The sequence below is a fragment of the Phaethon aethereus genome, assembly GCF_964289735.1.
Source record: "Phaethon aethereus genome assembly, chromosome: 1".
Lineage (NCBI taxonomy): Eukaryota > Metazoa > Chordata > Aves > Phaethontiformes > Phaethontidae > Phaethon > Phaethon aethereus.
The window spans coordinates 196146632-196169424 of NC_138575.1; the positions used below are offsets into that span (position 1 = coordinate 196146632).

General features: G+C 34.4%; 1 protein-coding gene across 4 annotated transcripts in view; it reads right to left on the minus strand.

The window, feature by feature from the left end:
• NBEA (neurobeachin) overlaps positions 1-22793 on the minus strand; it is a gene marked incomplete at its 3' end in the record, with an annotated part of 516829 nt that overhangs the window by 387472 nt on the left and 106564 nt on the right. For all 4 annotated transcript variants that reach the window (XM_082012155.1, XM_082012156.1, XM_082012153.1 and 1 more), the window contains exons 6-8: positions 15569-15695; positions 7790-7909; positions 2221-2367 (exon numbers count right to left, since the gene is read on the minus strand). In XM_082012155.1, the coding sequence (XP_081868281.1) occupies positions 2221-2367; positions 7790-7909; positions 15569-15695 (394 nt within the window). The remainder of the gene's footprint in view (positions 1-2220; positions 2368-7789; positions 7910-15568; positions 15696-22793) is intronic.

Consider the following 22793-nt stretch of genomic DNA (forward strand, 5'->3'; position numbering starts at 1 on the left):
TGTATGAAGGTATTCTCCAAAAATTCTCAAGTATTTTGAATAATCCTCCTTTGGGAGAAAATCTTTGACACGACAAGAGTTCACAATGCGTCTAGAATAGTTGTTCTTTTGGAAAAGTGGAACAGTTGATTCTCCCTGTTGGCTAACAGTACCAAGTTAAAATAAACAGGATATGTAGTGAACTACGTAAGAAAAGTTTCTGAAAGGCCAATTTGCATCAGCAAGTCAGGAAAGAGCAAGAACGTGATCTCCAGTGTCCAACAATTTGAGCGACGTGTCAGTTGAGGCTCCCTTGGACTATGAAATACCATACTGAATTGTTCTGAGCTGATGGACATTTGCATTTGCACAGAATCTGAAACAATTTATAGAAATAAACTGAGACATGAAATAGGCAAGCTTTGAGTGAAAGCCATCATCAGTACCCTGAGATCTCTAAATTACAGGACATGGTTCTTTTTTGGTTGTGGGTAGATCTTGGGTTGGAAGAAGGTGAGAAAAAAGGGTTCTGTTTTGTCTTATTTTTTGGAAATAAGGAGGTTAAAGAAAGAAACTGTGTTATTTTTAGGGTCCTGTTCTAGGAACCTGCTCTTTTTAACTGCTCTTAATAAAGTATACTTTCAGATTCTTAGACAAGGAAGGAAACTACTTTAGAGAGGAAGGAGGCACTAACCGTGTTGGGAACATGACCTAAACCTAAAAACTTGATATACCAAAGAAAAATATCTCCAAAGTATTAAATTTCATCTGACATTTTACAAAAATCAGCAAGAAGCTACAGGTGTGAAGAAACATTTTAAGGGAAACCTATAAATCACGCAAGATAATTTGGTAACACCGTAATAAGGTTAGTGCAGTAACTACTGGAAACATTTAGCGTGAAAGCTTGTATGCCTTATGAACCACTTCAACACTCACAAAATATTACATAATAATTTTCTCGTCTTAAAACAAATGAAAGAACTATTCCTATTTGATATCACTTCAGTATGCTGCTGCAAATCCAGGAACTTAATAAATTCATAAAGATTTACTACATTTATTATTAAGTATAAAGTTACATAACTTTCTTTTGTATGACCAAAAAACATTTGTAGGAATATTTGTTCAAAAAAAATACAGTATTAAGCTTGGAATAAAATACTCCTTGTTTGCACAGGTAATACACTTCTCTTGACTGAATGAACATTTTTAGTTTCAAGGCAGGTTTTAACCGTGAACCATATGTAGTAGACTTCCTCTTCTCCAAGTAACCTTGACACATATTTGTCTATTCACACTACATACATACCATAAAAGATATCTGCAGCCATCACTGTCATTCACATTTGATGTCATCAAATAATTGAGAGCAATAATTTTCAGCACACCAAATTTATATTATTAGAATCTAAATGTTGATTTTTACTTGCTATTTTTTAATGTTTTTGTTTTCAAAGCACATGATAGATACTAAAAATGATACTATATACATCTAGATACTAGACACATCAGATGATACCGCAAATTTCACAAATCAGAAAAAGAACATTTGGGAGTAACTGATGGTAGAAATTCAATAGCGTTTAGCTGTGGTTAGATCCATTTTCAAGCCTTCTTCACTAGGCACTTTCTGCAGGCTTCTGCAAAGTATCTGCACTGTTTTTCTTGATGAAATAATAGTATACACAGCCATTCCAAGACATAAGTGATTGTTCACACTAGAGATCCAAGTTTATGCATGCACCATTTGTCCAAACCGTCCCCTAAATGTCACTGGCAAAGCATGAGTAAAAAGCTCAACTTCTACTTCAGCTGAACTGTTTGAAACCATGCATTTGAACAGAATTGGTTTATTATGCCTTGTTGAATGTTAATCTGCCTTAATTCAGGTTTTAAACACAAACAGTAGAGAAGAAATTCCCTGGAATTCAGGCAAATTCCCCTGGTATTCAGTACACCAAATACTAAATTGCTCTAATCTGATTATGACCCAAAGTCATGAATTTCACATACAAACATGTTTCAGCTACGCTTTATAGAAACAACTTGCATCTTTCAAAAAGCTGATGGAAATTAAGGTTAGCTAAAATACCTGAAGAAATATTCTCTTTTGCTGAAAACAAATCACATAGCTCTACATGATCCTAAGAGGAATATCTACATGCATGCATATCTTCCAACTATATCTATCAATTATTTTCCTTTTCCCATTTTAAGTTTTTTAAGATCCATTATTACCTTATATCCAGGTCCTAACTGATGTATTGCAAAAATCTGTGCTGGGTTGAGTGCTTCAGTGAATACATATACTGCTCCAAGCTGGCCACAGAACACTCTATTAGCATCAGCAGTCTCCGAAGAGCCAAGAAAACATTTGTCATAGCTCTGTATCAGAAAGAGGCAATGTTAATAAGGTTTAGTCATACAAACTATACAATGAAATGATATTCATGTACAGCTACTAAAGCAAAAAAATAAAGTGAGACTGTAATTAAGAAAATAAATCAATCATTTATTACTTCAATACCTGATTCCCTGTAGTGAACAACTTGATTTTGAATATCGTAACTTTAATTGTTTTACAGGTCAGTATTACAATGCATTATGACTGGTTTCTAGGATTTGTTTTTTATTAATTGTTCAATATACAACAGAGAAAACTAGAACAGTACATTCAAGTACCAAATAACCTTCCCTATTGTCTTTTAGGAAATAAGAAAGCCTTGAAGTTCCTCATATTATAATCAGAACTCCCACTGCTAACACACGAGAACATGTGCTGAAATGCACTCTTCTTTCCCTGTTGTGCTAACAGAGCTAAACATCTCTAGCAGAAAAAAAATACAAATTTTTCTAGTTTGCAACTGGTGCACAGTATTCCTCTAGACCACAGCCTATATTGATTTGGTTTGACTGTAAACTCCTTTTCTGTTTTCCACAGTTACAAGAGATGTTATTTTCCATTCCTCCTTCCAAGAACTATTCCTCTGCACAAAGACCTTCTGCAGTTGTCCATCTGTCCATTTCCTATTATTTTAGATTTGAAGTGTTTTTTGTGGCTTTTTTCCCCCCAATTCAAATTTATTTTGGAAGAATTAGGTAAGTTCTTCTGTTGCTTCCAAGAAAAAAGGCTTTCAGATGAAACAAAGTCCAGAACTTAACTGTCTAGAATAAAGATTTGGGGAACTGGACAACAAGATGCAGCATAAGAGGACAACAACAGGAAGCACTAGGATCTTTGCAAGGCTATTCTCTCAGATTTCTTGAGTCACGTGTACTTGATTTAATGGGAAAATGGATCAGGCCTCACTTTTTGAGCTAAATCAGCAAACCAGTCGAATCTGCATTAGGAAACCTGCTTTTTCATCTTGTTTTGTTGCTGAGTTTTACCCTAACAAAAACTTTTGTTGATCTGAAGAATGGGATCAAATCTGGTGAACTGCTACAGCAACTGATCTAAGTGGATAAGCTATTAACTAGGAAAAAGAGACTCTGGCTAAGGAGTTAGGAGGAAGTTGAAGATCTGGAGCTCAGCTTTGCAATGAGGTGAGGTAAGAAGTATCCAGGATATTATGCCGGAGTTATCCTCGTTTTGACCAAATACCTCTTCTAATTTTTTTCTCTTAGAATTTCTAAATTTTTGTCTAATTTTTTTTTGTAATTTTTTGGACAGAACCTGAAAAACATCTGAAAAAAACTATATCGACATTGGTTCACAAAGTCATATCCAGGATGCACAGTGCAAAAGATGGGCTATAAGAGCACTCTGACTACTGGTAAATCTAATGGTGAAACTTCCTAACAAATTTCAGTTAGTTCATGAAAGTCTTGCTTAGCCTTGAAGGCTTTACTTACATTTGCACCACTACTGTCAGAAATTGTTAAGTCATGTTGAGCAATTTCCATTCTTAATGCTTATTTGAGAAATTCGTCTGAGCTACCGAAGCTACCCTTCTTCCTAGTTCATACTTACACATTCTGAGACATACATTCTTGCCTATAACAAGGGAATTTTCCTGGATTCTTCTAGTTATCATTAATTGTAGAACAGCCGTGGTAGCTCTCAACAGATTCTGAGTTGTAAAACATTACATTCTAGGTCTGTTAACCTCTAGTAATTTCCAGTTCTGTCTTTTTTTCATTTTTACCAGATTACACTTGCCCAATTTCTGGTCCTTCATTCTGGATTAGCTGTTTCCATTATTTTTATTTAGAGTGGAGGGCTAACTCCTGATCTTCCTGTAATTTTTATTCACTTTTCCAGATGCCAAACAATATTTATTTATTTATTTGTTTGTTTATTTATTTAAAGATTAACACCCAATACTCATAGGCCATTTGGTCTGCACATATCTCACATTTCAACAGCTTTAAACCCAATGGACACCAACTGATCCAAGTTTGTTTGCCTACTACTGTACATCCCTGGTAGTATGTCATTAATGACCCAAAGATTAGGTGACTGACAGATCTACTTCATTCAGTGTCTTGGTCCAAATCCTATTTTATTCACATAAAGAAATAAACTCTTGGGATTTATGGACCTTGTTACTTAAGGACATAACTTTATCCTTAATAATCTTGATGTTTATAAGCCTTCCTTCAAATGCAGCCCAACTGCTACTGATGTCATCAACCTGCTGTTTTTTCACCACTTATGTCAAGTTTTTAAATCCTTCTACAGTTTCCTTATCATACAACAGACAGGCAAAGTTCTGTGAAAGACTTCAGGACATCATCAAGTTTATCTTCATCCAGCTATCTGAACAAAAAGCTTCTGCCAAATCTCAATGTCCCCATATTCTAGACCTTGAAGAGAAGTTTTATGCTTTCTCTCATGTTACTTCCCATAACTGGGGAAAATTCCTAGTCTAACACCTGTAATAGCCAAGCTTCCAATTTAACTTCCATCTCAAAGTGTATTTGATCTCTTATAAATAATTAAATCCATAAGGCGTACAGAGCTGATCATGACTATTGATCAGCTAGCAAGTGCACGTTTGATTATGTTACACCCTTTCATGCATTTCACTTCATCTTTTTGTCATAATCTCTAGCTATATTTACTCCTGTGAAGATAAACTGAATGCGTTATTTACCACTAGCCACTGTAACTTGTGTAGCATCCTAACACAATGAATCTCAGCATTGCTATGGTTTTTATGATTCATTAAATAGTAATAATAAAGTTGGAGCCAAAAATGGCTCTATGGAAACAGTGTATCAGCAGCATTCATGATAGAAACAGCTACACAAAGAACCTATACTGTTAAATCTATCAGTATAATCTACATAAGTAGTTACGCACAATATGTAATGTAAAGAAAGAAGGATTGTCTGACTTGCATAGTTCTTTCTTTTCCTCCAAAGCTATTATAGTAAGGTATTTTCTTGCCTAAAGAAAATTTTTCTTGACTAAAGTTACGTACAAGTGGAAGGGTATAAAGGTAGAAGTTAACAAATAAGCTGGATAATTGCTCAAGACTTTTCAAGGGAATGCTTTTAACAACTCAACCTTTATATGAAACAAGAAAGTTCTAATACAGTTAAAACAAGAGCTTCTCTTCCTAGATAATGTATAATAGTGCTAAGGAGCCTACATACGCACTCCCCTATTTTCCTTTTTATGCTTTTTATGCACTGTTCCATTCATACATCTTTCCTGGTTTTCTCCTACTTTCTATTCTGTTTCCTACTTCTGATATAACAGATTTTTGTTATTAAAAAATAGAAAGCTAATGATAACTAGTGTTTTTCATAACTTAGTCTATGCTACAGCGGACAAAGTAAAACCTTGGCAGAAAATTAAAAGACTTATATCAAAACATCTGAAGATTGGTAAACGAATCCCACCTTAAGCAAAAGATTGTACTTCTGTTAACACGAGAAAGTAGAAAGGAATATTGTGAAGAAAATATGAATAGGAACAGCTCTTCCTGCTAAGCATTTATCATTAAGGATTACACACCATATAACTAGTAACTCAGCCCAGATCCTCCGAGACCTCAGCTGGCTTTTCAATCATCACATTCTCACCTATCACAAAATTTTTATATTACCAAGGAGAAACCATGCTTTGCAAAAACTGAAAGCCTTGCCTTTTCTTGCAAGTAAAAATGCTACCAAAAAACCAAAGAACGTTGATCAGAAAGTTTGGCAAGCAGAGCCCTCTTACTTTAATTAACATGTCAATATTTAAACTCTCCCTTTCAAATCCAGCTTTGCCTCTAGAATTTAGCTAATGTCCTTAAGTACAAAAGAACTTCCTTATCCTAGACAAGCAGTCAGAAACAGAGAATTATATTATAAATAGTTAGTATAATTATATTATAAATAGTTAGTAACAAAAGTGCAGTAAGTGGATGAATGAAGCACCTCTAAAAGTCTAGCACAGCTTTAGCTGAAGGCAAAGCACAAGTGAATCATTTTGTCTGCCTTCCCCATCTAAAATTTTGGGCCAGAAAGAGAGCCTGTGTTCTGCATCATTAGGTGTACACTCTCAAACCTTCCTAAGTAGAAGGTACAAAAAGACACCGCAAAAAAATTTTTTTTGAAACGTATATAGATTTCATTAAAAGAATTTAAATATAAATAATATGAAAACAGATGCATTTCCTGTAAGAACATACTGTTAATTTGAACTCAGTCCAATTAACAGATACAGGTATATTTACAGGTATACATGCAATCTTCTCCAGGTAGAAATGACTGGTTTCTGCCTGTGGGACAAGCAGATGCAAGTGCCTTTGCTCTGATCTGACTAATGCTATGCAACTGTACATCTCTCAGTATCTTGTAACTGGGTTGGATAGCCAATAAGGGAGGACATCTCTCTGTAAAAGGTCACTGGCCAAGAAAATTGCTCAGTATTTTAGGGATCCAATTTTGTAGCAGGCAATTTGTACTTGCTAACAATACTAATTAAATATTAATACCTTAAAACTTAGCACAGCATTTTTAATATTGGTCAACTGCTTATTTACTGATACCAAGTCAAACAAAAACAGGCAAAATATATTCATTGTTGGGAGATAGACGTAAGACTTCAGACTTTGCTTAATACTATAAATCTCTTGACACTTCTCCATGCTTCTGTTTTCTAGCTTTTACTTTTTGTCTTTCTATCTTGTTGGTTTAAAACTGTAAACTCTGCATAGAAGAAATGACCTCTTACTATACTTATAAAGTGCTTAAAACAATATGATGCGGATCATACTTCAGGCTACTCCGTTATACTGCAATTAAAAAACCTCCTTAAAATTTACCATTCAGTAACACAAAAAGCATAGAAATCTTTTAACCATTAACAAGTATATCCTCTTCAATACAACAGAACTTAATGTGATATAAAAATGAGTACTTTTGTATATATTGGCAGTATGCATAGTCATTAGGCAGAATGAATCAGTATTTCTTAAGGACTTTTCTCAAGCTAAATCTGTAAAATCTGTAATTTTACCATTTTTTCCAATGGAAAAAAAGGTAAGTATTGCTATCAGTGTCCTTTACACAGTATCACATATTAAAAATATTACCTATAACAGACTGTCCAAACAAAATCTCTGAAAATGTCATTGAAATAGCTATGCAAAATGCCGCACCCCCCCAATATTATAGAAAACATTAATACATAAAATCAATAATATTACATTTTATTAAGTACATAACTAAGGAAGATAGATTAAATGAGAAAGTTAAAAAAAGAAAATTTGCCAAGATCTAGAGAAAAGAGATATAGTATTTTTTTTTCTTTTTTAGTTTACTTTAAAATGCAAAGCTATGAGAAAGGAGAATAATAAAATCTTACATCATTCGTGTTAACATGCCAGGCCATGTCACCATAGGATACCAGCTGACCATTCACATAACACCGTATTTCACTGTTTCTCCATCGATTATAGATGTGTACAATGCTTATCATATACCACTGTAAAGACATGGAAAATCAGTATATAATGGCAGTTTTTGTGCTATAAAACATAAAGTTAATGAATGGCACTAAAAATAAGTGACCAGTCTCGAAAAGTTATGCAAACAGATGAATCCTTGTAAACTTGTAAAATTAAAAGTCAGGTCAGTGGAACTTCAAGTCCAGTCTGTAGAACCATGCCTAAATATAATGATGTACCTACCTGCATCCCTTTATGGGAATAAATACAATTAAAAATTTGAATACACTTTCATTCCTGAAGGTGTTATTTGATTTAAAAGCCATACGCCGTAACAAAAACCACAACTGAGTTCTGATGAGAAATCCAGTTCTATGTGCACTTACCTTAACAAATTCATATCACATATCTCTGTCTTTTCATCATAGCGCTCTGTCAGAAATTATTAAATAAAAGGAAAAAATTCACAACAGCAAATTTTACAGCCCAGCTTAAGAGGTCATCCTGATTGCTTCATATGATTTTCTTCCTCTATTCTTTACCATTCCACCAATTTTTTGACAACTGTTGCATCATTAAAAATGCATTATATAATCAGATAAAGCATTACAGTTAAATGCTTCCAAAACCAGCTACGGTGATCTTTCAAATAATCTGTTCAACAGGAATCGTTACGCATGATGAGTAATTTCAAGAAGAAAACCTTAAGTTTCCTTTAAAACCAAACCTTTAAACTAATCTAAGGCTAGGAAAGGAAATTTAATCTTTAAGGGCTGCAAATCAACTCATACTTAACTATAACGGGTGTCTGTATCATTTCAAAATACATACAAACCAGACAAAAATGGACATACTGGAGAAAGTCCAGAAAGGGCCACAAAGATGATTAAACAATTGAAGCCTCTGACACATCAGGAGAGGCTGAGATATGGGTCTGTTTAGCCTGGAGAAGAGAAGGCTCAGGGGGATCTTACCCATGTGTATAAATACTTGATGGGCAGGGGATAAATAAGATCGAGCCAGGGACTTCTCATTAGTATCCAGTGACAGGACAAAAGGCAACAGGCACAAACTGAAATACAGGAAACTCCATTTAAACATATGTAAGAAAGGTGGTAGTAAGCAGTAAGGATGGTCACTAACACAGGTTGCTCAGAGAAACCGGAGTCTCCTTGCTTGGAGATATTCAAAACCTGACTGGACAACATCCAGAGCAACCTGATCTGTGTGTCCCTTCTTTGAACAGAGGGTGAGAGTTGACTGTCTCAACACGTTCCTTTCCAATCTTATTGATTCTGTTGAAACAGTCAGCTCATCTGCCCTTGCCAACGCCATTTCGTATTTTAGTAATTCGGAATAGTAATTTACAATTTACTGTTTCAATTATTATCTTTTGATTTTTATGCTCAGCTAAGTCTCTTTTTTCAAAGCAGAGAACTTCTGCATCCTTTAGTGAATTATTTTAATAAGTTGCTTGGTGACTCTATTCCTGAGCTGGGATAACTAGATACAGAGCCTGCTAATATAAAAATCTGCCTCTCTCTATCAGACAAAATAAAAGCAAAAAGTTTTCACATGTTGATTTTGAAGTCAGACAGAGCACAGAATTACAAATAAAAAAGTCATGCAGCAAAATATATTTTGTCAGTAATTGTTGCGGTAGTCCTCAAATTCAGCTGTATGCTGTTACGTACCTATAACTTCTATATATATTAGAATACACGTTTTTCCACAACTGTTTCCAGGTCTTTAAAAATACATTTTCATTTCACACCCCCACCCCCCTTAAAACCTACTGTTCATAGAAGGGGGAAAAAACTATTAATCATACAACATTATATAAGAGTATCTCACTTATATATCCAAGTAAAGAGATTTATCAGGCAATACTAGATTAGGGACATACTGCTACAGCTTTGGCTTCTGAAATCACATGTGGCCAGTCTAATCTAATTTTTTTTCCCAAGTAATCATGAACAGAGTATTTTTTGTAGGCCATTCCCCACCCCCCAAATTCAAAAAACAAACCCACAATTCAATAAGAAATTGTTGTTTCCCATTCTGTAGGCAGATTTCAGAAAGTAACACCCACCATAAGTCCAACAAATTATTCATAACTCAAAGTCTAGAAGCTTAACTGGTGACGATGCTAATCAGAAACAAAGTGCAAATGGCACAACTAGAGCTCTGCTTTCATCAACACTTCCTTTCCCAAAGCTTCCACACCACCCAACATAAAACTCTTAGAAGAAAAATTCCAATGTCCTCTTTCCTTCAAAGGTTAATTTAACAATAATCTCCACTAAGTGATGATGATTTTAAACACTTTCATCCCAAAAGCAAGCATTCTTTGCAATAGCACTATTCAAAGTTGTACCTTTTATAACTATTTACTCATATTTCCAGTTCTGACACTTTTGTAGCAGAAATCGATTGACAACCATAAGCCCCAAGTCTTATCCAATCTTCTGTCTGTGATTTTTTTTTTACAGTGCTTTTGGAGCATTTCTGACAACATACCAGTTTGTAAGTCTGTCCCTGTGTGTAGTTTAAGCTTAATAGATCACTCATTCATTTGGAAATATATGGTACATTACTTTTGTTGAAACACAGCCCACACAGCCTGTAAGGAACTAAAATGAGCAATGCTATCTTGGAAGACCTTTGGTGTCCATGTCAACCTTTAGGAAAATTATATAATCTACTTTTTATAATCATTTCCCCCCCACATTAACCTCCATTTATGCACATGCAGCTTCCTTTAGCACAAGTTTCCTTTCTTCCATGCAACTTTTTTGAACCTTTGGCTTTGCCGCTATGTCAGAACACTACCTATGTCTGTTACTCTGACGGACAAGGCAGCTCTACAAAAAAATTGAACTTTTCTTTGCTTGAATGCACATGCACACCCACATGAACACAGAGTCTATCCCAGCTCATTATCATAACTAATCCAGTAAAAAAATTGCTCTTTTGCCTCCTGCACTTGAATTAACTAAATTTACACTTTAAACTATAATTTATTTTTAGCCAGGGAAGTATTCAAATATTTAAAAATGGTTTACTCTCTGTGTCATACTTATCACTAGCATCAATCTAGATAAAATGAGCAACAATTTTGCAAAGCTAGTTCCCAAAATAGAAGATGACAAACTCCTCCAAGTTAAGTCTATAATGCATTCTCGACAGGAAAATAAAGGTCTTTCTGAGATTTCTGCTTGCTCACTTGATTTAGATCCTTCTACCCCTGTATTTCAATGAATATAAATTCTCTTATGGCATGATAGCATAATTTCTTTAAGGCTTTCAGAGGAGTATAATGCCTAAAGTTCTTGGGGAATCCACATAGAATGTATCAAGTGGCTCACAAACCTGTTCTTATGCAGAGTAAGAATCCTTCAAATAATTCAGCAGAAGTGGGAAACAAGACTTCCAGTGCAATATTGCATTGCTTTGTCCCCAATATGTTTATCTATGTGTTTTCTAATCCTTCCTTTCAATTTTTATAGCTTCTAGCCCATTTTGATAGCCAAGAAATCAGGCATGATAATATGTAATTCTAAATACCAGCAACACCTTTTTCTAAAATTGTTATAATTTTACATCTACCATTTGTCTGACAAAATAGATTATATACCACAATTAAAAGTTTGACAAATTTAATATTCAAATTTATTTGGAACTTGGGGATGCCTACTGTAGGGTCTTGGTAATTAATTACTATCTCTTATATTGATTTCTATACCTCTTCTACTGACATTTCAAGTTGAGACACTTCCTCTGACTCATCCCCATTGACTTGTCTTGTAGTAAACAATGATGCAACTAATTCAATTAGCTTTTTTGTTATGATATTTTAATCTTCAAGGGCTCCTTAGTCATCCAACTGCCCCTATGGACTGGAAAAAAAAAATTCATTGACTTATCGTTTTACATATAAACTGCTCTAACTTAGACTTTTCTAAGTATTCCTCATTTTGATACAACTTCCACTTTCTGAACAACTTCTTTTTACTTACAATGATCTCTAGTTTGCTATTTATCTGAGCTCAGGTACATTGTGAGGAGCTTTTAAAATTCCTATTGAATTTTTGCACTAATCGTATATTTGCTCTTAGCCTTTTGTATCTTTGCATTTAAGCAATTTCTCTAGCACTATCAAACACCTCCATCTTTAATTGTTTCTTTTTTTTTTTTTTAAGGAGCGAAGGCATTTTTTTTCAATTCCTTTAAGAATAAAAATAAAAAATCCTGCATATCCAAGCATATTCTGCATTTTTCAAGACAAAGGCAAGCAAGAGTCAACCTCTGAGTTCTCTAAAAGTTTCAAAAAGAAATAATTTTAATAATTCAAAAAGAAATAATTCTGGTATTTAGAAGTTTGAACTCTCATCCCAGTAAGATGCCACCCAGTTTATAGCAAAGTAATGTGAGCTTCTTTATACTAGCGTGCTTTCTGATCTTCCCCAGTTCATCACAGATGCTATAACTATCCTTATCGTGTAGCTAACAATTTAATCTGAACAGTATGGTTTTCCTACATAGTTACTGATTTTTAGCGCACAGAAACTCTGCTGTTTATTGTTACAATGAACTTATTTATCTAATTACGTTAAGTCTTTAACACAGGGCATCACTCTTCTATTGGCAAGAGCTGCCCCACTGTCACTCATAACTGTAAGTATAATTTGAAATGAGTGCCCACTGACGGTCAAGTCAGCAAAGCTTCTGATACTTATATTATTTCAATAACTTCATTTAAAATAGGCATTCCAGTTTCTCTTTTATTTTTTTAGATATGTAGAAGCAAGCATATATGCATGTCTTATATTGTCCTATTGCCTATGTCTCATTTATGTCAATGATCTTTGCGCATGATGTACAGGCATTTTGTTGATTTCTCTCCTGTTCTGTATCTTGAGGACATGGTTTTCAGGACTTTACTACTACACAATGAACCGAACCAAGTTGTATAATCTCATACAACATTTTGCTTCAATGTTTATTTGAAAAATTCCCTTTTTCAAAAATTTTTGAAGTCAGTAATGTATTTTTCTTTTAAGTTCATCCTACCATCTCCTTCTCTATATCATTTTCTCAAAAATGTGCTAAGACCATGCCTCTCTGCTCTAACAAGAGCCTCCTTAGGTAGTACTCAAAGACACTTCAGATAACAGTCTGTCAATCTTTTATACTGCTGAAATCTTTCAAGCTTAATCACCCACTGCTTAGTAAGTCATACTCCTACTCCATAGCACAGCACAATCAGAGAGATGAGGCATCACACACCAAGTATTTCCAAAATATGGAACTTATTTCAGTCTATATTACAATTAGTAAAGGTGTTCAGGATTAGAAACACCAAAAAAAAAAAGCTGATTGCTCTCAACTGCAAACTAAACTGTTCATAAGTTTACAAGGATTGATGCTGAGGCGTCCCTTTCACTCAAGGGAGTGAAAATTACTGGGGGTTACTAATACACAGAAATTTCACTTTGGAGTCCCAAAAAGCAGTATAGACATATTAAATGCCAAAGGTATTTTAGCTCTGTTGAGAGGTCAGTCTATTATACTACACCCACATTTTCTTTTTGGCATATGATGACCAAATTTCTCCATGTATTTTTATAAATACTTGCTTTGATAATGTTAAAATACACTACTTAAAACCTAAAGTAACCACTTAACATGCCTTGAAGTTTTAAATCAAGATTACATATTATTCTGTGAATGTTGTTATATGACATAGGTAACAGTGGGAAGATCTTCGCATGTACATAGTATTTTTTTGACTTGCCTACATAAACCTTTTGACCAGGTGGCTTGAATATATAATTTTACTGTGATTCAACAAAAAATAAAAAAAAAAAGCATTATTCAGAAGTTTAAAGAGGATGATGTTTCTGGCAAAAGCTATTGCTGAAATGTCTACATCTGTAAGCAAATGGCTAGAAAACAGTATATCTGATGACAAAAATCACACTTGTCAAGTTAGCATTTGTTACTGGGTACACATTTTTTGAATACTTCTCTACACATTCAATGCTTGCACAGTGGAACAAATGTAATACCCAAATATCATGAAGAAAATCAATCTACATGTTAAACAGGATATGTTTTGACTTGATAGAGCCAGAAATTGTTTTTGACAGGTTTTCTTTCCTCCATTATGCACCCTCCCACATACATGTACACATAAGTTATTAATAGAAAAAATGTATCATATGAGACCACTTTGCAAATATATTCTAGAAGATTTATTTCAGATACTTTCTAAATCTGACATAGGACCTGAAGTGTATGAAGCATAATCTGTGAGGAATATAAAACTGGCATGGAAGTTATATATGGACATAGTTTAGCAGATCAGCAGATTATGATTTGAAACTGATATTCATATAATGAGATATACATGTACTAGTATTTTAGAATTAACTATTTTAAGTAGAATAGCAAAAGCTAAAATTTACCAGGGATGTCAAGGAAAATATTAATTTATAATAAAAATTATCAAAAGAATATCCTGCTAAAATATGAAAGACTGTTTCTTCATCAACAAGAAAAGAAATGATTGGCTAGATCCCAAAAGCTAGTTATCAACAACATAATCCAAAAGTTAATAATTCCATTTGTTCCTAGGTTGAGTGTTTATCAGTAACATCAGATGTGCTGCTTTAAAAGAAAACTGAACTGTCATTAAAACTCTTTTCTGGCTATAAAATTAAATAAAATTTGCAAAAGAGAATTAATTAATTTCAATATTCTCAGCAGATATGTGCTTATAAGGCTTTATACATCTGTGTGCAATATGCTAGAAAAAGACATTACTGTGTTTTAAAAAACCACACATGACCTCAAAGCTACATGACAGAATTAGAATCAGTGCTTTTGAATCACAAATACAGACCAAATAAATAGTAGAACATAAAGCTGATGAGTGAACAAAGGCATTGCCTCCATATGAGATTGGTTTCTCAAAACAAAACAAGGACTGAAATTCAATATACAAATTCTAAGGCCATAAAAAAAGACATTAGCTTCAGAGCAAAATATATACAAGGCTGTTATCAATGACAAACACATAATGCTCTCTGCACAGAGAAGTCAATGCTTCTGTCAACTAACAGAAATATTGAAGCCAGCAGAATCGTTGTTCTCCAAAGACTGCTAGGCATACAGTAGAAATGAACACTAATATGATTGAAAGAAATAAACAAAATTTAGTATGAAAAATGTGAAATCCCCAAATACCACTGACATAGAAGAAAGTTCATATCCTTGCATGTCTCAGCAACAGATAACAAAACTCTAGCATTGCCAGCAAAATTGTTCCAGATATTGTCAACAAAGTTACCAAGTACAGGCTGTTCAGAAATAGAATTATGGCCTTTTTAAAGTAAAATACAACCATTTTACAAATACTCAAAATTCTTCTCTATCTGAAGCTAATTAAGCAGTATTTTTAAAAAGTTGACTTCACAGAAGTGTTACTTTATAAATTATTACGTCTTTCCTGAATTGATTCTGGTCTGTCACTGACATAAAACTTTGCATGACCATCAGAGAAGCTAATTATAAATAAGAAATTACAGATTATTAGTAACACTATGGCACTAAAGAGATTTTAGCGCTTCTTCCCAGAAGCACTTTGTCACATTTTCGATGTTATTCTTTATTGTGAATACCACTTTGCTTACCTTGCGTGGTTGAAAGTCATACTTCACACAGTGCTGGAAGCCTTTGCCTTTTGACTTCAATGACGTAACTATTAAGCAGTTGCCAACAAAATGAGCAGAATACCCAACACCTTTGCTAGTGCGGAAACTGAAAAGAAAGAATTATTAATGAAATTGGAAAAAGAAGAATTATTGTATAATAAAACAAGGTCCAAATATTACTTTACATTGCCATGAGAAAGAAAAGAAATTAGTATCTGGAAAAGCGAACTTAATTTCCTTTATATTCCCTCTCCCTACCATTTCTCTGGGAGGAGCTACTAACCTTCATCACTAACTTGATTTGAGGCTACATTCTAAAAATCAGTACCTTTTTTTTTCTTTAGAAAAATCCAAGATGGTAAATGTTGTATCTGTCAGGTTTTTCCCTCGGCTTCCTAATTCATCACTACTTAAAATAACACATCTGATTTAAGTTGTAAAGAAAAATCCATCACAGAATAAATGTGAGATTCTGTGCAATTTTATGGGGTTGGGAGAACAATGTGGCTGGTATGACATAAAAATTTGGATTCAAGGTAATTACTACGCACAAGAATTATTTCTTTTTCAAGACTTATGATTTATTTAGGCTAATGATCTATAAAGCTTTAACTATCTGAATTGTGTATTTATTTTCATTTGTCAAATTGATAAAGGTCTACAGTTTTAAGAAAGTAAGTTTAGCAAGGGTCTCCAGCTTTCCTGTGACAAACATCATGAAGACAGATAATGCATAAAGCTCATATACTTCTCTACTCATATTTGAAAACAAAAGCATTGTAAAGCAAAATTCTGGACTTCTTAAAAGACATTTGCAAAGGCAGCTGGTGCAAACTCATGAATGGCATTACACAGAGCATTTTTAAAAAGGTAAGTCTAGATCTACAGTTATGTCATTTATTCCCTTCTGAAAAGCGAAGTACAAGAGAAGTCTGCTATAATTAACATGGAGCACAGGTTATACAGCTTTTAGTCTATTTTTTTTTTAACTCATTGCTGGCAAGGTTAGGAAAATAAGCAATGGCTAAAATACAAGGTCTAAATGTTGAACTTCATCCATAAATTCTGAGATTAAGATTTTCAAGTATAACAAAAAAAAAACATTACTAGTTTTGAACATTTGTATATACTGCTGTAGCCCACTAATTAAAAATTCTCATTTGCTTAATGTAGATGATAATTCATATTAAATTAAAACTTTTATTTTTTAAAAATAATTTTAGTAATTACAAATATTTTCATATTTTTACAATAATGTTTTAAATGGCTTTATTGCTGTAATATTTTCATCAAACACTTTTACTAGGTTTTTCATAGTAACATTAAGAGATGAAAGGCACATGCAAGCATTAAGTTCAGATTTCATCTTACTTAATAGTTGCTGAAATTCTACATCTTGTGTCTACCCTACTATAAAAATACAATTTTGATTTTAATATACAGAATAATTGCAGTTATAGACCTAATTCCATCTTCAGAAACTTAAACTTAAATCTGTATGTGCACACTAATGAAGGAGAGGATCAGATTCTCCTATTTCCTCACTGTCAAAAATATAGCTGATAAACTACAACTTTCTGAAAAAAATAAAAACCTTACAAATCTTGTATTTGTACCACCTATCAGGTGGTGTGACTAGACCCTGAGGTGGCCAGGGCTTAGAAATTCTTCTCCTGTGAGGGAATTTTTAAAGCAGGTCAGAAACAGACATTGAAATTCTCAAATTCCAGAAAGCCATTTTTGTTATAATTAATTAGAATGCTTCAATTAAATGTGAAAAACAGAGTGATCAGGTAAAACAGAACGGGAGTAATAACATCTACAGAAAATTCTTCTGCAACCCAATGGGTCCTTGCACAGAGGTCCTTACTTCCAGTCTTGATTTCAGTCATCTTATGAGTTGCAGCATACTATGCGTTACGATCTCTGGTTATCAAGGTGGTTCTGCTGGCCTTGAGGCATGACCTGGTTTGGTCTTTCCCTTTAGCAACATGTTAAGGTGCTTCAGAAACTTTCTTTTCCCAAATTCAGGCTGTGGTTTCCTCATTCTTCTAATTGCCTCTATATGTAGTACACAGTCCTGTCTCCCCTCCAGCTGCTGCGCTGGAAAGGAGCATTATTCCCTGCCACAGCCCTTTGTACAGGCTTCCACACAACCCTCCTTGAAAAAAAAAGGGCACTTAATAAACCTGAAAAATCTCTAAATAAACATAAAATGTGATAATGAAGAGAAAAATTACATACTGTCCATCACCACTGACCTCAACAGTGAAGACAATTTATAACACTGACTTTCTCCTATGTCTCTTGAAGATATAACATGGAACATTTCAATGATCTGGTGACGGATCAATGATCCGCGACGACCCCATAGGCAGCTGTACCCCACAACAAAAGGAACAGTGAACAGCCTCACAGGAGAACATTACTCATATACAGATATAACCTGCATTACCCTTATACACAAATAACCTGCACAACCACAGTACTGGATTTTGTAGAATAACATGAAGGTTAAAAAACTTAAAATACAGCTTTTACAATAAGAACAACTGAGTATGTTGAGGGCTAGTCTGAGACTTTGATTTACCTCCTTGGGGCTTTATGCCATTCAAAGAACTTTTCACCAGGTAGCTGCATCTCTCACAATGCCAAATTTGTTTCTCAGCAACATATGTCATCTCTACAAGCTAAAACACTTTTGGCTAACATAATCCCATTCTGAAGGATATTGAAAAAAATACATGGATTCACTATGTTCTGGCATAAGGTGTAGTATTATTTGATGAGAGATGTCAAAAAAAAAGTATTTTTTTTCAAATTTCCAATGGCCAGTTGTCCTAAATACCATCATGTTTTACCTAACAAAAGATTATTAAAATTGTGTAAGATGCATCCTACTGAACAGGAGCTAGGAAGCACTTTGTTATACACTGAGAACACCCTGTGGAAAAAAACAAAAAAAGAATGGCTCTTGAAGAAATGACTACACCTTTAAAATTTTTCCCTTCTCTACTCACTCCACCCTGCCCTGCCCAGTTACACAGCTGATTCTGTCACCGTTATGGTCAAACTGGACTGTTCCTGAAATTTGAAACACTGAATTTTCCTTACATGTCTAACTTCCTGGAGTTCAGCATATGAAGACAAGAAAGCAATGAAATAATGAAAAAATAGCTCCTTTCTTAGCAGGACTCTTCTCTTCATATTGGAATAGAATGAATGATTTTCTAAGCATGAAGCTTAGCCAAGATTTTACTTTTTTTTTTCCCAAATGAATTAACATTTTAACACAACAGTAGTTGAGAAACTAAGAACTCAAATATGTTCTCTGTTTACCTCAACATTATAATATACAGATTATGTTAATCTTCATATTTTATTTCTTGCCAAAGTTAAAGTAGGCTAGGACTGGTCTCTAGGATACTGCATGGAAATTCTCTTACCAATTACCTACACATGTAGAACTTGCCACATCCAAAGATGAAATGCAGAGAGACAAGAAGAACAGTACTGTCAACACCCATATGGTTTTATGAGCCTTTAACTACCTCCCATAGCAGCTGGTATACAATTGTACTACAGATCGTTCATAAAGTCCTTATGTTTTATTTCAGCCAGTTTCTAAAAACAGCTACTGGATATTATTACACTTCAATAGCATTCTTCTATCCACTGGTGAAACTGTTTAGTGATTCCAGTTTCTTTAGCTTAGGATTTTAGAAGCAATTTAACACATGATCAAAGTACTGAGATTAAGAAGATATTAATTCATTCTTGCCTGAAGAAAAAAAAAGGTTTCTTTTCTACTAACTTTGGAATTCCATTACGTGCTTTTGCAACTGTTCTGCATTATGTCTATTATTATTAGCTGTAGAGAAGGACTGAAAAGTCTAGACAGCTTGCTTTGTGGGTTTTTTGTTTTTGGTGTTTTTTCTTGTCCCTACATCAGTAAAAATAAAATGTAGAATGCTATTGCAGATGTTTTAGCCATTCTTCCATTAAATGGCTGTGGAAGCACTTGCATGTTTTAAGGACAAAAAGCAACAATTATGACAATCCAGCCTGAGATCACTGTAGATGATACAAAATTGGAAGGAGTGGTTGATAAACCAGATAAGTGTGCAGTCATTAAAAGGAATCCTAGCAGGCTGGAGAAACAGGCCAACAAGAACCTCGTTAAGATCAACAAAGGTAAGTGTGAAGTCCTGCCCCTGAGGAGGAACTGCCCCAAGCACCAGTATATGCTGGGTACTGACCAGCTGGAAATCAGCTTTGCAGAAAGGGACCTGGTGGTCTGTGTGGACAGTAAATTGACCATGAGCCAGTGATGCGCCCCGGTGGCAAAGGCAGCCAATGGTATCCTGGGCTGCGTTAGGAAAAGCATTGCCAGCAGGTTGAGGGAGGTGATCCTTCCCCTGTCCTCAACACTGCAGAGACCACATCTGGAGTATTGTGTACAGTTCTAGGCTGCACAGTGCAAGAAAGACATGGACATAACAGTCAGAGTCCAGCAAAGGGCCACAAAGATGACCGAGTAACACATGAGAAGAGGCTGATATATAGGACTGTATAGCCTGGAGAAGAGAAGGCGTGTATAAATACCTGCTGGGTGGGGAGTAAAGAGCACTGAGCCAGAGACTTCCCAGTGATATCCACCGAAAGGACAAAATGCAACGGACACAAACTGAAATTTATAAACTTTTTCATTGTGAATGTGGTCAAAGACTGATACAGGTTTCCTGGTGAGGTTGTGATGTCTCCATTTGAGTAGAAATTAAAAAACTTGACTGGAGAAGGTACTGAGGAACCTGTTTCAGTGTCGTGGTTTAACGTGGATAACTGTGTCAACAGTTTCTCATCCCAAATCCAAAACATGACCTCATACTAGCTTCTGTGAAGAAAACCAGCTCTGTCCTGGCTGAAACCAGGACATTTAGCTCACATTGCTTTCAGCACCTCTGCTTCAAATCAGAGTCCTCTTTGAAGCTGTGAATGCTGCAAAGTTATTGTTTTTAAAATAAAGACTGTTTAAAAGATGGATGACTTTTAAGAAGAAACTATAAAGAAAGAGTTAATCTATATGACACATTTTTCACTTAGTTAAACACAAAAATGAAATACATTGAAAGAAAACAAATCTTTGCTTTGGTATCTTCCTCTTGGTGGCGGCTGTGTATGACAGCCTTTCATGTGTCAAAGTCTAAAATCTGCATAAAGAAGTTTAGATGGATGATTTAGTTTGAATATTTTTCCTCATTTTAATTATTAATTACAGCTTGGTTTAAGCCACTATATAAAAATGACAAGTATTTGCATTGTTCATAATTTCTTTCTGAGGTTGGCATATTCGGTTCCTCTTCGGTGTATTACATGCTCATTACATTTACACAGACTCAGCTTTGGCATTTGATTTCTGTAAGACTGACTTCTTTCTGTGGCTCATAGGAAGCACTTGCAAAGTTCCTCCTTATTAGTCACAGAAGTTTTATTTCCCACTTTTGATAAATATTCTCCTTTTACATATAATCCATAACAAGAGGCAACGTAAGAAAGTGAAACGCTGAACTATGATTAAAGATTTGTGCATGCAAGAGTGTGGGTGTGAGATAACGAGTCATTCCTTCAGCACGGATATGCCCAAAGATTACTAGAAGAGTCTATTCATGCAGCAAAATAGCTATGCTTACTAGAGAGGTTAACCTTTATGTGCTACAATGAGAGAGCTGAAACTCCATGTGTTTTGGAGCTATACTTCCTCCCCAGGTTTCTAAACTGCAACAACAAAATACAGAAGACATTATTTTGGCATGTTCTGGGTTATGAAAACAGAAAAAAACATGAAAACAAAGATAAGCATACATCAACAATGGGGAAGGATAAACTCTTTATTCTAATCAAATAAATACTCTATTAAGTTACTTACTATAGATAAATCATACTGTCAGTGGATATTTTTAAGCAAACATGGAAATGTTAAGGTTGTAGCTAATAAGAATTATGCTCATAAAAAATATTCTTTAGAGTATAATGTGAAGGTGAGAGCTAGAATTCTTTTGAAGGAAGAAATTCATGTTTCTTTGATAACTCAAAGTGCAGCTTTGTGGGGTTTATTCACTGACACGTTTAAAAACAAACACTCTAATTAAGGAAAAATCTATTTATTAAAGAAAGACAGATGTCTGAGTATACGTGGCAACTGTTCTAAGCTATACCACTTTTTTGTAGCAAAGTGAACATAGGCTATGTTTTTGGAGAAAAGGTCTAAATCAATATACTTAAAAATGGACCCAAAGGTAAATTCCCCCTGACGCAGACAAATACGAAGTATCCACAAATATTCAGGAAAGCTTAACACACGGAGGATTTTAAACTATTTAGTGCAAAAAATATGCTAAAAAGAACACTCAAATATCAGCCTAAAGGTCTTTCTACACTGCTAACCCTAAGAAAAGCATCATACACCATGGCTGTGCAATTTTGGAGTATGTTTTTCCTGTTCTGAGGCAGTAACAAATTCTCAAACCAAATATACCTCCTAAAGTTGCCAATTCTAAAACATAAATTCTGTCTGGGAAACAAATGATCATATTAAATTCCTGTATGCATGTTCAATCCTATAATTGCATTTGTTACTGTCCTTGACAGATTGAAAAATAAATAAAATATAGATCATACTAATAAACATAGCTACAGTCAACAGCTTGAAAAAATCTCCATGGCAAAATAACTATAGCACTTAGGAGAAAAAGGACACATGGAAAAGTGTTATCCCAGATGGCAATTTAGAGAAAATGTATTAATTTTTTTCTTCAGAATAAACCTAAATTATTTTAATGGATATTTGTTACATAAAAATATGAATTATTTTGGTTTTCCAAGTAAATACACAGTAAGATTTTTATGTATTAATAGTGCAAGTACCTTCCTGAGACCACATCTACTGGTCCTCTCCTCAGCTGACTACTGAAAACTTCTGCTCCTTAGACTACATGGAATGACTGCACAGTGAGAAATGTTACTTTTGGTTACTTCCCTCCTTGTGCTACTCCTGTATTCATGAGGTGATAAAATTTCATAGATCTTTTTTTATGTCCAATCCTCATCTGTCTGCACAGCTGATATACGGTTTTTAAGAATATGAGAAAAGGTAAGCAGCATGTCCTGACACAACAGAAGGTTGCTTATTTTCCACATTCCTTTT